Source organism: Astyanax mexicanus, chromosome 1, assembly GCF_023375975.1.
Source record: "Astyanax mexicanus isolate ESR-SI-001 chromosome 1, AstMex3_surface, whole genome shotgun sequence".
In the NCBI taxonomy this organism is placed as follows: Eukaryota; Metazoa; Chordata; class Actinopteri; order Characiformes; family Acestrorhamphidae; genus Astyanax; species Astyanax mexicanus.
The window spans coordinates 121,612,758-121,628,923 of NC_064408.1; the positions used below are offsets into that span (position 1 = coordinate 121,612,758).

General features: G+C 39.9%; 1 protein-coding gene across 2 annotated transcripts in view; it reads left to right on the forward strand.

Annotated features, from left to right (window-relative positions):
* Positions 1–16,166, forward strand: part of LOC103028203 (mannosyl-oligosaccharide 1,2-alpha-mannosidase IA) — a 366,316-nt gene that overhangs the window by 222,825 nt on the left and 127,325 nt on the right. For both annotated transcript variants that reach the window (XM_049467576.1, XM_049467575.1), the window contains exon 3: positions 1,881–1,996. In XM_049467576.1, coding sequence (XP_049323533.1) covers positions 1,881–1,996 — 116 coding nt within the window. The remainder of the gene's footprint in view (positions 1–1,880; positions 1,997–16,166) is intronic.

The following is a 16,166-nucleotide window of genomic DNA, read 5'->3' on the forward strand; positions in this document are numbered from 1 at the left end:
CGTGGAGGAATTCTGGTTTGCTCTTCTTTACAGAATTGTTCTAATTCCACCACATTAGAGAGTTTTTAGAGGGAATTCAGGTCAGGACTTCTTTAGCCATTCAGAGGTGTGTTTTGGGTCATTGTCCTGCTGCAGAACCCACGTTCATAAAAATCTAAACTTAAAAACTGCATTTTGTGTTTATTTGTGTTGTCTTTGACTTACCTTTAAATGTGTTTGATGATCTGAAACATGTAGGAGTTGACAAACATGCAGAAAATAGCAATTATGACAGACAAAAGCTGTACTTTAGTAATTTCGACTGTTTTTAGGGATGCACTGATACAGGCACTGATACCTTTTCATGACCTTGCTGCTTCTCCATCAGCAGCCAGAGCCCGAGAGAGCTCCTAGTGAGTGAGTGGACTATCTTAATTAGCCAAACTGTGAAGAAAATTAGATGTAAATGGAACAAACAAGTTTTTTTTTTTTTTATTTACCTCCCACTTCTTCAACCTCTGCAGCAATGCCGGCAGCACACATTCATCTGTTTGTTTTTTAGCCAGAGTCCAAAATGAATGGGTGCATATGAAGCAACTGAGTAAAATCATGTTTATAAATGTATGAGTTTGACCTCCAGTTATAAACCTTTCAACCTCATGAGGCTCAACCTCATGTCTCCAGGATCAGCTCACCAACCAATCAGCTCACAGTAGCAGTAATTCTAGTGCTTTACATGCTTTATAGTGTTTTCTGTAGATCAACTAAAATATACTGGCACACTTTCTTTTTTTTTTTTTTTTTAATAAAATACATTATTTCACTTTTTAAAATCAAAGAAAAGCTCAGAACAAGTAGCTCATTATTATTTTTAATTTTAAAAGTTTTAAGCTTTTAGCTCCATTCACCCCCATTCATAAAGGACTTACTCGCAAGCTCCCTCTAGAGTTTAACACTCATTTCTTGATATAATGGGGATAGAAAGTGGTCAGACTCTCCATAAATGTCTCTGGTAATGCCGGGTGTGTGTTTTGGACCTGTGGTTCTCTCTTTCTACGTAATTCCAGTTTGTAGGCAGTATGTATCCGCAGCTCCTGACTCCCAGTCGCCGACTGAGTCAGATATCTAGCACGGCAAATATTTGGCAGGCGATTTGCCTCCGAACAGAGTTTTTTGTCGGCAATCAACGAAAAACTGTCAGTGACTAAAAAACGGGGCTAAAATCATGTAGTAGTAGAAACCTGCTATTAGCAGCAGTTCTGAAAGACGTGTTGGAGCTTTGTGTGATTCAGGGGAATTGTTAGCATCGCGGCGTAACAGCAGCAGAGCAGCACTCTGGCTGTTGGGAATAGAAAATGACTGAATTGGGGAACATCGCTCCAGTTTACAAGCAGAAAGTGCTGCAATTTAACACTCAAATACACTCACTCTGGCTTTTAAACCCAAAATCTGCCCGATTCTGCTCAACCGTACACAGTGTTCTGCTCTGTCGGCTTTATACAGGTTGTTGCAGTCGTTTAGAGATTTTCGCTTTTTTAGGTCACCCACCCTCTCCAGATACTGAACTCTGAATACAGATTTCACCGTGTTTTCACTGCTGCTCACCTCAAATACGAAAGAGAAAAAGAACAACAAGAATAACCTGTTTATTTTGTCCAAATACATACAGTACTTCTCCTTTTTACTTTTTTTACTTTTCAAATAAACTGAGTAAATATTAGAGAACAAGAAATTCTCAAGTAATTAACTCTTGATGAGTTCAGCACAGCTGTTAACTGAAATTAGCCTGAATTCCAGGTGACTCTACCTCATAAAGCTGACTGAGAAAATCCAGCAGAGATGTGTAAAACCGTGCTCAGTGTGTGTTATAACGGTGTGTGTGTTTTATTTTTATTTTTCAGGTGGTCTACGTGGAGCTACGATAATAGACTCTCTGGATACGCTGTACATCATGGGGCTGACTGAGGATTATAAGGAGGCTAAAGAGTGGGTGCAGAATAACCTGGATCTGAACTCGGTAAGATCTGACCTCAACACACCCACTGAACACGCTATAACATAGTTGGATACATCAATTACTCATTAATAACTGCTAATAAATGGTTAATTACAGTTAACAACTAGTAACTTTGGTGGTATCAAGTTTTCGCTTTTATATATCACAGGTGGATTCTGTGGTGTTGCTAGGTTGTTGCTATGTTTTAGCAAGGTGGTTGCCATGGTGTTGCTAAGAGGCTGCTAAGTCATTGCTATGTGTTACTCGTTGATCTGCAACGTGGTTGATATAATATTGCAGGTAGTTGCTATGGTGTTGCTAAGTAGTTGCTGTGTTGTTGCTAAGTTGCTGCTAGGTGGTTGCTATGGTGTTGCTCTGCAACGTGGTTGATATAATATTGCAGGTAGTTGCTATGGTGTTGCTAAGTGGTTGCTGTGTGGTTGCTTAGTTGCTGCTAGGTGGTTGCCATGGTGTTGCTCTGCAACGTGGTTGATATAATATTGCAGGTAGTTGCTATGGTGTTGCTAAGTGGTTGCTGTGTGGTTGCTAAGTCGCTGCTAGGTGGTTGCTATGTTGCTGTAGTGTTGCTTGGTTGTGATTCTGATATTCCAGGTGCTAACTATGACATTGCTACGTAAGTATTTGCTTTAGTATTGCTAAGTGGTTGCTGTGTGGTTTCTATGTTGCTGCTAGGTGGCTGCTCTGGTGTTATTACGTTGCTGTAATATTTAAGCTGGTTGCTGTAGGGTCTCAGGTGATCGCTAGGTTGTTGCTAAGTGGTTGCTTTGTAGTTGCTATGTTGCTTTTAAGTCTTTGCTGTAGTGTTGCTTGGTTGTGGTTCTGATACTCCAGGTGCTAACTATGACTTTGCTAAGTGGTTTGTATGTAGTTCATTTGATATTCCAGGTAGTTGCGATAGTAATGCTAAGTGATTGTCGTGCAGTTGCTATGTTGCTGCTAGGTGGTTGCTCTGGTGTTGCTAGGTAGTTGATGTGATATTCCAGGTAGTCGCCATAGTATTACTGAGTGATTGCCGTGCGCTTGCTATGTTGCTGCCAGGTGGTTGCTTTGGTGTTGCTAGGTAGTTATTGTGATCTTCCAGGTAGTTGCTACAGCATTGCTGTGGTTGCTGTGCGGTTTCTATGTTGCTGCTAGGTGGCTGCTCTGGTGTTATTATGTGGTTGTTCTGATATTCCAGGTGGTAGCTATAATGTTGCTAAGTGGTCTGTAAGTGGTTGCTATGATATGGTGGTGTACTTATTAGAGGCTAGGCAGGTTCTAAAAAGTTATTGTAATATTCCAGGTGGTTGCTGTGGTACCCCATTTAGTTGATTGGGTGTTACTAGTGTATTATTGTATAAGACATGGTAAAAAAATGCTTAAACCTGTGACTATGCTTGATATGCTATGCAATGCTGTGCTATGTTTGCTAACCATGTGTCTCAAAAATGTAATATTTTTATACCCTGGAACACTGTTGTGTTTGCTGTTGTATTTGTGCTTTAGTGTGTTAGACATTAGAAGGGTGTACAAATTGTTGCGCCCCATTCATACCTATAGTTCCATATTTTTCACTGTAAGTGCATCGCTAGCGGTTAGCAGCTAATGCCACCCAACCCCAACAGCGCTGCATTGAGTTACCCTGAGTGTTCCGGTAAGCCGGGTGATATTAATTAGCAGTTCGTCCTGCGTACTTAGTTTTTACACGGTAAACGTGCAGACTACAGTCCAATATACTCACCTCTGAACAGCGAAAAAGCTAGAGCTTAGCACGGTTAGTGGCTAATGCTAATGCTGCTCCAGCAGTGCTATCCGGGGTTAGCAGTAGGCTACAGTCTGATATACTTGCCTCTAAACGGTCAAAAAGCTAGCGCTCAGTGCGGTTAGTTGCTAATGCTAATGCTGCTTCAGCAGTGCTAGCCTGGGTTAGCAGCAGGCCACAGACCGATAATACTCACCTCTGAACGGTCAAAAAGCTAGCGCTTGGCTAATAGCAGCTAATGCTAATAGTGCAGGAGAACTAAACTGAAACTCCTGTATAACGGTGCACTTCAGCGGAGTGTTTTTACTGATCCTTAAAAGGTGCACTGATTATTTTTGGGAAAATGAAAGGATTTCAAGTGCGCCTTATAGTGCAAAAAATAAAGTATTTTTTTTTAAGTATTTTTACGAAAATCTGTGGCTATTCAGAAACCGGACACACGATTAAAAAGCTGCATACAAGCTAAAAACAGAGCTGGACTGATGCAAGTATCTGTTTTTTTTTTAATGTGCAAGGAAATGCTGTCTAAAAATATAAACAGATAAAAAATAGGTAAAAAAAAAACTTGTAGAAAAATTTGTTTAAATAAATCAGATAACGGTAATCCCACAATTCACAATAGTGCGGTGATTAATGCCACGCCCGAACAGACTGCAGGTAACCCGGCTCTCGGTTAATAGGGATCCAAATCAACAGATAATGAAAGGAAGCCCCCGGTTCAGATAAGCAGAGCCAAGGCTCCGCCGGGCTTATCGGCTCCGACCTTTCCGCCTCCAAAGCCCCGCCCCTCTCCGGGGCTCTCCACGTTCCTCTAGAATAAATTGTTTCCTCGGGCGAGTGTTTGGTCAGGGGAACCGGGGGGCTGCTTCGGCCCAAATCAAACACTCGTAACTCGCTGAAAGGCCATCTGCTGCACCGCCAAGCTTCACCCGGACCTTTCTCTCCACCCTTCAGGAGGAGCTGAGTGGATCTGGACTTAATGAAGGAGGGAAAAGAAAAGAGAGAGAGAGAGAGAGAGAGAGAGAGAGGGAGAGAGAGGGAACAAAAGAAACAGATAGAGAAGTAAATAGAAATAGGGAGGCTTATAGCAATTACAAGATCGATGAGATTGTTGTTGGCGGCATGGCGGCATCCTCCTTTCTGGTTGAAGGTTTTTTGGGCCATTCTTCTTTATAAATCATCTCCAGTTAAGGTTCAGGTTTGATTCAGGTTTCTGATCATGAACAGCTGCTTTAAATCACACCACAGATTATATTTCATTAATATTCAGGTCTGGGGATTGAGATGATCTGAGATGATCATTCCAGAACGTTGTATTTGTTCCTCTAAAGCATGAATGCTTTAGTAATTTAGTAGATTTTGAGCAGAGTTTAGTGTTCAGTGTTTAGGGCCGTTGTCTTGTTGAAGGATCCAGCCCCAGCGCAGCTTTAACTTCAAATTTCTCACTGATTCTTAAACATTGTTCTCAAGAATCTGCTGATATTGACTGGAATCCACGAGACCCTCAACTTTAACAAGATTCCCAGTACCTGCACTGATCACACAGCCTCACAGAATGATGGAACTGGCACTAATTTTACTGTGGGGAGCAGTAAAGTGTTTGTCTTGGAATGCTGTGTTCTTTTTCCTCCATGCATATAAATTCATCAGTCCACAGAACCTTTTTCCGAACTGAAGCTGGCTTGTCTAAATGTGCTTTAGCTTTAGCATACCTCAATCGACTCTGTTTGTGGCGTGTGCTCAGAAAAGGCTTCTTCTGCATTATTTACTCCCCCATACAGCCTCTCCTCGTGTAAAGTAAACTGAATAGTGAATAGTGAATAGTGAACGATGCACAGTGACTCTACCTGCAGCAAGATGATGGTCTGTGGGTTGACTATAACTGTTCTCACCATCCTGGTGCTGAACAATAGTTGCGCTGTGAATCACCATGTCAGTTAATCAGGTTTAGATCAGGGGATTAATGTGGAGGACAAACACTTTATTTTACTGGTTACTATGTAATAATTCCATATGTGTCTGTTAACTGTTTTCATGTCTTTAATATTAATCTATAATCTACAGGGGTTGGTCAATGAAACTGAAACACCTGGTTTTAGAGCACAATAATTGATTGTGGTGACGGACAGTTCTGGTGGAAACAGGAGAGTTGAGGTGCACATTGAATTCTGCCGTGATTTGATCAGCTGTGGTTTTATGTTTTTTTGGATACAATCTGGGTTAGCACCCGAACATCCCTTTCAGACAGCTTCCTCTTACAGCGTCCACAGTTAATCCTGTTGGATGTGGTTGGTCCTTCTTGGTGGTATGCTGACATTACCCTGGATACCGTGGCTCTTGATGCATCAAAAAGACTTGCTGTCTTGGTCACAGATGCTCCAGCAAGACGTGCACCAACAATTTGTCCTCTTTTGAACTCTGGTATGTCGCCCATAATGTTGTGTGCATTGCAATATTTAGAGCAGAACTGTGCTCTTACCCTGCTAATTGAACCTTCACACTCTTACTGCTCTTACTGGTGCAATAATGTGCAATTAATGAAGATTGACCACCAGGCTGCTCCAACTTAGCCATGATGAAACCTCCCACACTAAAATGACAGGTGTTTCAATTTTATTGTCCAACCCCTGTAGAAAAGAAAATAAATAAAGAAATAAAGAAAAACACTGAATGAGACGAGAACTTTTAACTTTTGACTGGTACTGTATATATTAATAACTGTAATCTATAACAAACACACACATACATTTTGTAGAGTAATTAGATGAATGTGGCAGGCGTGTGATGTAGGTTCTGCAACATCAGCATCTCTCTCTCTCTCTCTCTCTCTCTCTCTCTCCCTCTCTCTATCTCTCTCTCTCTGGTATTGATCTGGAGCTGCAGATTTTGAGGTCAAGCGATAGCTTCAGCTCGGCCTCCTCCTCTTCCTCATCACCGTCTGTCATAAAGACGCACGGCTCAGGATCTACCCGACTGCACGCACTTTGTCAAAAACGACGCCGGTCCATCCATCTCTCTCCCTCTCTCTCTCTTTTTTCTCTCTTTCTGCTCCCCTCACTCGCCCTCACGCATCACTCTCTCTCTCTCTCTCCACTCCTTCTATCAGTCTCGTCTCTGGGGTCTGCTCTGGCCGTACGCCGGCAGTCTGTCCGCTGACGGACGGTGAGAGTATTGACTCCTGAATTATGCTCTGGACTCTTCAACTAAATATTTGTGGACACCCCTTCTAATCAATGCATTTAGCTACTATGTGTAAGTTGCACCCATTGCTGATGTGCTCCCCTCCCGCCAAATCTACTGGGAAATTATGAAGAATGGCACGAGCCAAATGTGATTTATACTCAGCAATTGGGGTGTTGGCCCAAGCAGCTTGGGCCAATTCCTATAGTATACTAAGTGAGATTTGCCACAAGTCTCTCAGTCGAATAATCGTATTATACTCTGCAAACAGGGTTTTGGCCCAAGCGACTCAGATTGAGTCCCATATTATACTCAGCAGCTGGGGTTTTGGCACAATCAACATGATCTGTTGATGATTGGCATATTATTCAAGACATATGGGGCATTGGCACAAGCAGCTCAGGCTCATTGTTGCATTATATTTACCAGTCGGGGTGTTTGCTGGCAATGGTTGTATTATACTTAGTAACCAGAGTGTTGACACAAGCTTAACAGGCCAAAACCCATTCTATTCTCAGCAACCAAGGTATTGGCACATGTGGCTCGGGCCATTGTTGTATTTTGCTCAGCACCCAGGGTGTTGACACAAGCAGCACGGGCAGAAACCCATTCTACTTTCAGCAACCAAGGTATTGGCACATGTGACTCAGGCCAGTTGTTTTATACTTAGTAACCAGGGTGCTGGCACAAGCAGCACGGGCCGAGACCCATTCTATACTCATCAACCAAGGTATTGGCACATGTGACTCAGGCCAGTTGTTTTATACTTAGTAACCAGGGTGCTGGCACAAGCAGCACGGGCCGAGACCCATTCTATACTCATCAACCAAGGTATTGGCACATGTGACTCAGGCCAGTTGTTGTATTTTACTCAGTAACCAGGTTGATGGCACATGTGACTCAGGCCGATAGTCGTATCATGCTCAACAACTGGCATGTTGGCACAAGCACCATGGGCCAAAACCCATACTATATTCGGCAACCTGGGTATTGCACATGTGACTCGGGCCAATTGTTGTATTATACTCACAACCAGAGTGTTGGCAGATGCAGAACAGGCCAATTTCCATATTATACTCATAATCGGGGTGTTGGCACAAGCTGAAAAGGCCAATTTCTATATTATACTCAGCAACCAGGTTGTTGAGACATGCTAAACAGGCCAATTTCCATATTACACTCACAACCAGGGTGTTGACACATGTGACTCGGGCTGATTGTTGTATTATACTCAGTAACCAGGGTGTTGGCACATGCGACTCAGGCCAATTTCCATATTACATATTGCGAATGAGGTATTGGCGCATGTGGCTTGGGCCAGTTGTCCTATTATAATTGGCAACCAGGGTGTTGGCACATGTGATTCGGACTGATTGTTGTATCATACTCAACAAATCAGGGTGTTGACACATGAAGAACAGGCCAATTTACATAATATACTCACTACCAGTGTGTGTGATTCCCATATTATGCACTACAAATGTGACCTGAGCCAACTGTCGTATTATATTCAGCAACCAGTGTGTTGACACATGCTAAACAGGCCGATTTCCATATTATATTTAGCAACCAGGGTGTTGGCACAAGCAGCACAGGCCGAAACCGATGCTATACTCGGCAACTGAGCTATTGGCAAACATGGCTCAGGCTGATTGTTGTATAATACTTAACAACCAAGGTGTTGGCACATGTGACTCGGTCCAATTGTTGTATTATACTCAGTACCCAGGGTCTTAGCACAAGCAACTTGGGCCGATTCCTATACTATACACTACAAGTGAATTATTGGCCTATGTGGCTCTGGACAATTGTAGTATTATACTCAGCAACCAGGGCGTTGGTACATACTCAACAGGCTAAATTCCATATTATATTCTCTACCAGGGTGTTTGCACAAGCAACTCTGGCCGATTTCCATATTTTACACTGAAAGTGACATATTGGCACATGTGGCTCTGGCCGATTTCCATATTTTACACTGAAAGTGACATATTGGCACATGTGGCTCTGGCCGATTCCCATATTTTACACTGAAAGTGACATATTGGCACATGTGGCTCTGGCCGATTCCCCTTTTTTTTACACTGAAAGTGACATATTGGCACATGTGGCTCTGGCCGATTCCCATATTTTACACTGAAAGTGACATATTGGCATATGTGGCTCTGGCCGATTCCCATATTTTACACTGAAAGTGACATATTGGCACATGTAACTCGGGCCGATTGTCATATTATACTCAGTAACCTTGGTGTTGGCACATGTGGCTTCGGCCGATTGTTGTTTTATTCTCTGTCACCAGGGTGTTGGTGCAAGCAACTCGAGCCGATTCCCATATTATACTCTGCAGAAAAAGGCATTGGCACATTGGTACACATACTTGCCAATTGGGGTTTTGGCACAAGCAGCTTTGGCTGATTGTTGTATTATATTCAGAAAAGAGGATATTGGCAGGTGTCCCAATATTTTTTGTCCATATAGCGTACCTATACAGTGGTTCTAGGGCTAATAATGATGCAAACCGTCGCTCAGGCAGAGAGAAAGCTCATCCAGACTGACGCAGGAACAGCTGAAGCGCACCACTCCACCCTGATTAATCATCCGTCCATCAATTAAAGACTGATATACTGATGTACTAATGATCCGGCTGTAGTTAAGTGCGGCGGGTTCGGCCGTCACGTCGTCAGGGGTCAGGGGTCGAGCGTCCGGCTCATTCATCCGCCTTCAGACATCAGACCCTGCAGATCCATCAGCCCCCGTCCTCTCGGCTTCCTACATATTCATAAGTATTCTAAAGTGTGCAGGAAAGACGTAACGAGCCAATTAAGCGCTTGATTAGCTCTGGCGTTACAGGGACGCCACGGCTGATCTGAATGCTAATCAGCGTGTTTTGGGGTGGAGGCTGTTCTGGATTTTTTTTAAAGCTTTTTTAAATCAGCTCCAGCTCCATCTCTCACTCTGTGACCTGAGACATTTTATTATTTATACAGTTTTCATTCGTCCACAACATTGATGGATGGTTATTTCAATTGAGAATATACCCAGGGCTCCCATGTTGACCATATCTTGTGTCCTCATATGAGGACATTACATTTCTGCTTCCCTGCACCACGATACATTTATTAAAACATTGACCCTTTGGCCAACTTTATGGGAATCCCAGTCAAAAGTTTCTACAGCCAGTCCAGACAGAAATAAACGTCTTTGCCTCCTACAGATTTCTTGTATATATAAAAATAACATTTTAAATAATGATTTTATCATAAAAACTTTCCAAAGCAATCCAGCCCTGTGTGAAAAAGTGTTTTGCCCCCTGAATCTATTAACTTGATTGTTCCACTCTTGGCGGCAACAACTGCAGTTAGGCTTTACCGAAAACTGGTAACGAGTCTTTCTCATCTCTGTGGAGGAATTTAGTTCCACTCTTCTTTACAGAACAGTTTTGATTCAGACACACTGGATAAGATCATCCTTAGCATCTCAACCATGAAAACCTTCATTTAGTTTTTTTCAACCCATTCACACAGGGTTTGATTGGTTTGAATAGGTTAGTTATCTTTAATAAATGAAATTATCATTTAAAAATCAAGATCATTTTTGTATTTACTCAGGTTATATTTGTCTGATATTAAAGTTCGTTTAATAATCTGAAAAAATGTCAGTATGACAAAAATGCAAAAAGTTTCAGACTACACTGTTAAATTGAGAAACTTTTGGGCGTTCTTGAAATGAACCTTTACCTTAAGGAGTTTTTCCGCACTTTTACATTGAAGAATCCCTAAAAAAGGTACAGTTTTGGCCTCCTGTTCATGGTTCAGTCCAGTTTAACCCTACTCTTATATAATCTAGTAGTGTAAACTGGTCCAGCCAAAAGCCAATGGAAGAACACAGTTCTACTGCTATACAGCTCAATCCTGAAGTTATTTTATACCCTTCTAGCCCACAAAAGAGACAATATCCTCATGTTTGTTATAATCTTACACTTTCACAATGCTTAGCAAATATAAATAAATCAGATTTATTGGCTTGGACTTAGACAATTTCACTTTCTCTTAGATTTTTCTAAGAATTATTATATATTTTTGATTTTGCAGTGCAGTTGATGAGTTAGCTGGTCCTGTAGGTCAGGAGTCTCAGCAGTAGGAGTGAATCTGTGCTGAGGATTGATTCTCTTGGAGTTAAAGCTAACAGAGGAAGCGCGGGCGGCTGGGTCGACGCCGCGGGGCAGCGGAATCAGAATAAGCTGATTAGTTCCGTTCACCAGCTAAAGCGGCACAGCGGCAATCAGCCGGTGTGGAGGGTAATTGTGGAGAATTGAACACACATAAAAGGGCATTTTCTTAATACTGTGCCTGATTAGATTGCACTATTCTCACATAGAAAAAAAATCTCTCTCTCACACACATAGTGTGTATACTTCCTCTTCTCTGTGCTTTATTTCAGCATGGATGACCATAGCTTGGATTTAAAAATACAAAAAAGAGAGAGAGAGAGAACACTGGTGTCACTTAAGACAATTTAATCAAACATGTCATGTTGCAATGTTTGGATTCTTGACACAAGAAGTAGATACACAGTGCTGTCTCTGTGTCTGTTTGAGTGACAGGCTGCTGCTGCCTGAGAAGCGCGAGGGGGGGAGGGGGGTTGGCTTGAGTAACCGCATGGCTTCCATCCACATGGTTGGGCACGTGCTTGTAAACGTAATTTAAATGCCTGATTAAAGGGCTGATTACTATTGTTTTGCTGTTTTCCTCCGGTTTTGAGTTGAGCTCGGCGCTGACTCAGCTCTTGATTGGTCCGGACATGAGGCTGGTGTTAGTGTTAGCTAGTGTTTTTTTTTTGCTTTTTTGTCTCACTTATGTATTTTAAATTATCAACAAACTTTAATATCAGACAAAGATAACCTGAGTAAATATTAAAAAAAGCCCTTTGTAAAAAAGTGTTTACCCCCCATAAGTTAACTGTTCAATTTCACTACTAACCACCACCAGACCTGATTACTGCCAGACCTGTAGAATCAAGAAATCACTCAAATAGAACCTGTCTGACAACATGAAGCAGATAAAAGATCTAAAAAAACAGCACATTATTAAATAATTATCAAAAACAGACGAGAAAACAAAACAATTGATCATCTATCAGTCTGGAAAAGGTTATAAAGTCATTTCTTAAGCTTTGGGACTCCAGAGAACCACAGTGATTCACTATTATTCACTAATGGAGAAAACACAAATGGAACACTGGTGAACCTTTCCAGGAGTGACCGGCTTACCGACCTAAAGAACTTACTCCAAAAGGGCATGAACAACTCATCCAGGAGGCCCATAGAAAATAATCCAGAACAACTTAAGTATTTAAAGAACTGCAGGATCTCACTCACCTCAGTTAAGATCAATGTTAATGATTCAATAATAAGAAAGAGACTTACTTTACAAAGCAGGATTATTCAGAAGACTTTGTCTGAGGGAGGGATCTGTACCGACTGTTGTAGCGAATCAGCATTTCAGAATTTCAAATAATTAATTTTTTTAATATCCCAAAAATAGGTTTTTCCATCTGGTGTTCCTAGCGTTCGCACTATAGTCGCACACTGTTCATCTCTGTGTGTGTGTGTGTGTGTGTGTGTGTGTTATCAGTGAGGGTGTTGTCAGATGACAGTGCTGATTAGTGTTTGGGAGTGTGGGGCAGCCCCGGCGTCTCTGTTCCTCACCTCCAGCTTGTTACTATGACTGACACTGTGGATAAGGCGTGTTAGCATCTCGCTACGCTCAGGATGGAGTTAGCGAGTGTCGTGTGATACATCTACAGTGTGAGCAGCTGCACTTTTAAATGGAATATATTATGCAAAACACTTTTTTTGCACGCTTTTATATTTATTTTGGGTCTCAACTGCCCATATAAGGGCATTTCTGACCCCAGGTAATTATTATAATTAATAATGTGCACACAAAATAACTTTAAAATACATTTTATTATTAAACATAGTGTCTTGTACATTGACCTAATTGCAAAAAAGTAAGATACATAATTAAAAATATTAATAAAAATCTACTTATAACACTAAAAAAATAGCATTTATTACCTGTCTTCACTCTCTGGCTATAAACTTTACCATTAAAATCCTTCAGAGATGTAATTTTTTGTTGTTTCATTGTTGTGTGACTCCAAATCCCATATATGCTTTAAATATATATATATATATATATATATATATAACAAAAAAAATATACACATAACAAATCTACAATATTTGAGTTAAAATACACATTTTTCATCATAAATGAGTCCCTGGGTTTCACTCAGTCCTGTTACCGTAACACATTACCCTGATCATCTGAAACATCTGGAGCATTCTACAACAGGAAGTCACATCTACAACAGGAAGTGACATCAGCTGGTTCTTCTGAAGATCATGGGAAGACCAAAATTTAGTTCCTTAATTAGTTTTTCTGTATATTTGATCTTATTGTAACAATGACTGAGAAGTTCGATCTCAACACTCAGTCCTGTTACCTCAACTAATTCTAAGATCTTATTTATTTATTTTTAAAATACAACATATTGGAAAAATCACTAGAATGTACTCAGTGTTCTTGTGTTATTAGCATAGCCGCCATTTAGCTATTTTTCTTTTTTCTTTTTTTTTTTGCTAATTATATGCTAAAAACTCACTGAGTGTCATTAACAGGAGTGAGTTCCAGTAACAGGAATGAGTGTCATTAACAGGAATAAGTTCCAGTAACAGGACTGAGTGTCATTAACAGGAGTGAGTTACAGTAACAGGAGTGAGTTCCAGTAACAGGAGTAAGTTCCAGTAACAGGAGTAAGTTCCAGTTACAGGAGTGAGTTCCAGTAGCAGGAGTAAGTTCCATTAACAGGACTGAGTGTCATTAACAGGAGTGAGTTCCAGTAACAGGAATGAGTGTCATTAACAGGAGTGAGTTCCAGTAACAGGAGTAAGTCCCAGTAACAGGAGTGAGTTCTAGTCACAGGAGTAAGTCCCAGTAACAGGAGTGAGTTCCAGTAACAGGAGTAAGTTCTAGTCACAGGAGTGAGTTCCAGTAACAGGAGTAAGTTCCAGTCACAGGAGTGAGTTCCAGTAACAGGAGTAAGTTCTAGTCACAGGAGTGAGTTCCAGTAACAGGAGTAAGTTCTAGTCACAGGAGTGAGTTCCAGTAACAGGAGTGAGTTCCAGTAACAGGAGTAAGTTCCAGTCACAGGAGTGAGTTCCAGTAACATGAGTAAGTTCCAGTCACAGGAGTGAGTTCCAGTAATAGGAGTAAGTCCCAGTAACAGGAGTGAGTTCCAGTAACAGGAGTGAGTTCCAGTAACAGGAGTAAGTTCCAGTCACAGGAGTGAGTTCCAGTAACAGGAGTGAGTTCCAGTAACAGGAGTGAGTTCCAGTAACAGGAGTGAGTGCCAGTAACAGGAGTAAGTTCCAGTAACAGGAGTGAGTTCCAGTAACAGGACTGAGTGACTTTAACAGGAGTGAGTTCCAGTAACAGGACTGAATGACTTTTTTGCTCATAAATATCAATAATTTGAACATGCAGTCAACCATTTCTTTAAAACAAATACTTTTATTGAAAGAAAATGAAACGAATTAGTTGGACTTGATTTTAAACTTGTTTTTTAAATATCATATGGTTTAAAGAATTTAAACCTTATTTAAAGAATTTAAAAAATCTTTCACCTTAACGAATTAAGTAAATCTGCCTGAGACTAATCAGTATATGTTTTAAACAGTTAAATATATGTATTATTAGATTCAGAATGGTCTTCTGATTGAAACGCTCAGACAGTACAGAGCAGGATTAGTCAGCAGACTTTTTCTGAGGGAGGGATCTGTACCTACTGTCAGTGGCAAGTCATGAGATGAGAGAGATGTAAGAACTTTCAAATAATGAGTTTTGTGATTCTAAATTGTGTAAAAAAGGTATAAAATGTCCCTTTTAAAGAAGTACTGTAATTTAGCTTTAAACTTTAATGGAAATATTTAAATTTTACACTGTTTTCTGAGAATAAAGCAAATTTCACTCAACATGTTTTGGCTATGTATGTATATATGCTGTATTCAGGTCACTCATTTAGGTTCAGAGTGAGAAATAAGAAAGGAACAGAGCTGGACCTGTAGGATTGTTTGCTTTCCAGAAATTTCCACAAATAGATCCGAGCTTTTCACAATCTCCACTGCATGCAGCTCTCATCTCCTCTCCAGGAGTGTGTCCTTCAGAGAGAGAGCAGCCTACTCTCTTTGATGTGCTGAGATTGTGTGTGTGTATGTGTGTGTGTGTGTGTAAGAGTGTGTGTGTGTGTGTTTTAGTGCATTTTCAGTACAAAAACCATGTAAAAAAAAAAAATACAGATTTGCAAAATGCATTTAGAAATATGATATGAAAAATAAACGAATATAACATGGTCACATTTTTTTACTTAATGTATGAAAAATGTTTAAAATACATTTTGGAATATAAAAAATATATGTTTGAAATGTGTTTAAAGAAATACATACCTTTAAATGTCTTTCTTTATGTTGGAGGAGACCTAAATTTAACGTTTACACTGCAAAAACTAAACCTTAGCAGGTGAAATCATCTAATTCCAGGCAAGAAATATATATATTTTTTATGTGAAATGATTTTTTTCTGTGTGTGTGTTTAGTGCATTTTCAGTACAAAACCCATGGTAAAAAAATACAGATTTGCAAAATGTATTTAGAAATATGATATGAAAAAAATGATATAAAATGGTCACTTTTTTTTACTTAATATATGGAAAATGTTTAAAATACATTTTGAAATATAAAAAATATATATTTGAAATGTGTTCAAAGAAATACATGTGTATAAATTTCTTTTCCATTTGGGAAAAGTCCTAAATTCGATGTATAAACTGCAAAAACTAATTCCTAGCAAGTGAAATCATCTAATTCCAGGCAAGAAATCTTTTTTTTCTGTGAAATGATTTTTTTGTCTTACCATACATTGTAAATGTTCTTATTTTTATGAACGATAAGTAAATTAATCAGTTGCTTTTAGATTTTGTTTTTTACCTTATTTCAATAATTAGAACTCAAAATAAGTCAGCAAAGTTATGAAATCAAAATATAATTCTTACTTAAAGGATTTCGTGATTTAATAATTGCTTATTTAACAAACAAAAAATCTTACTAAGATAAATTTGCTCACCCCACTGTCAGATTTGTATTTTTTGCTTATTAATTAATTTATGCATGTACATTTCAATTTA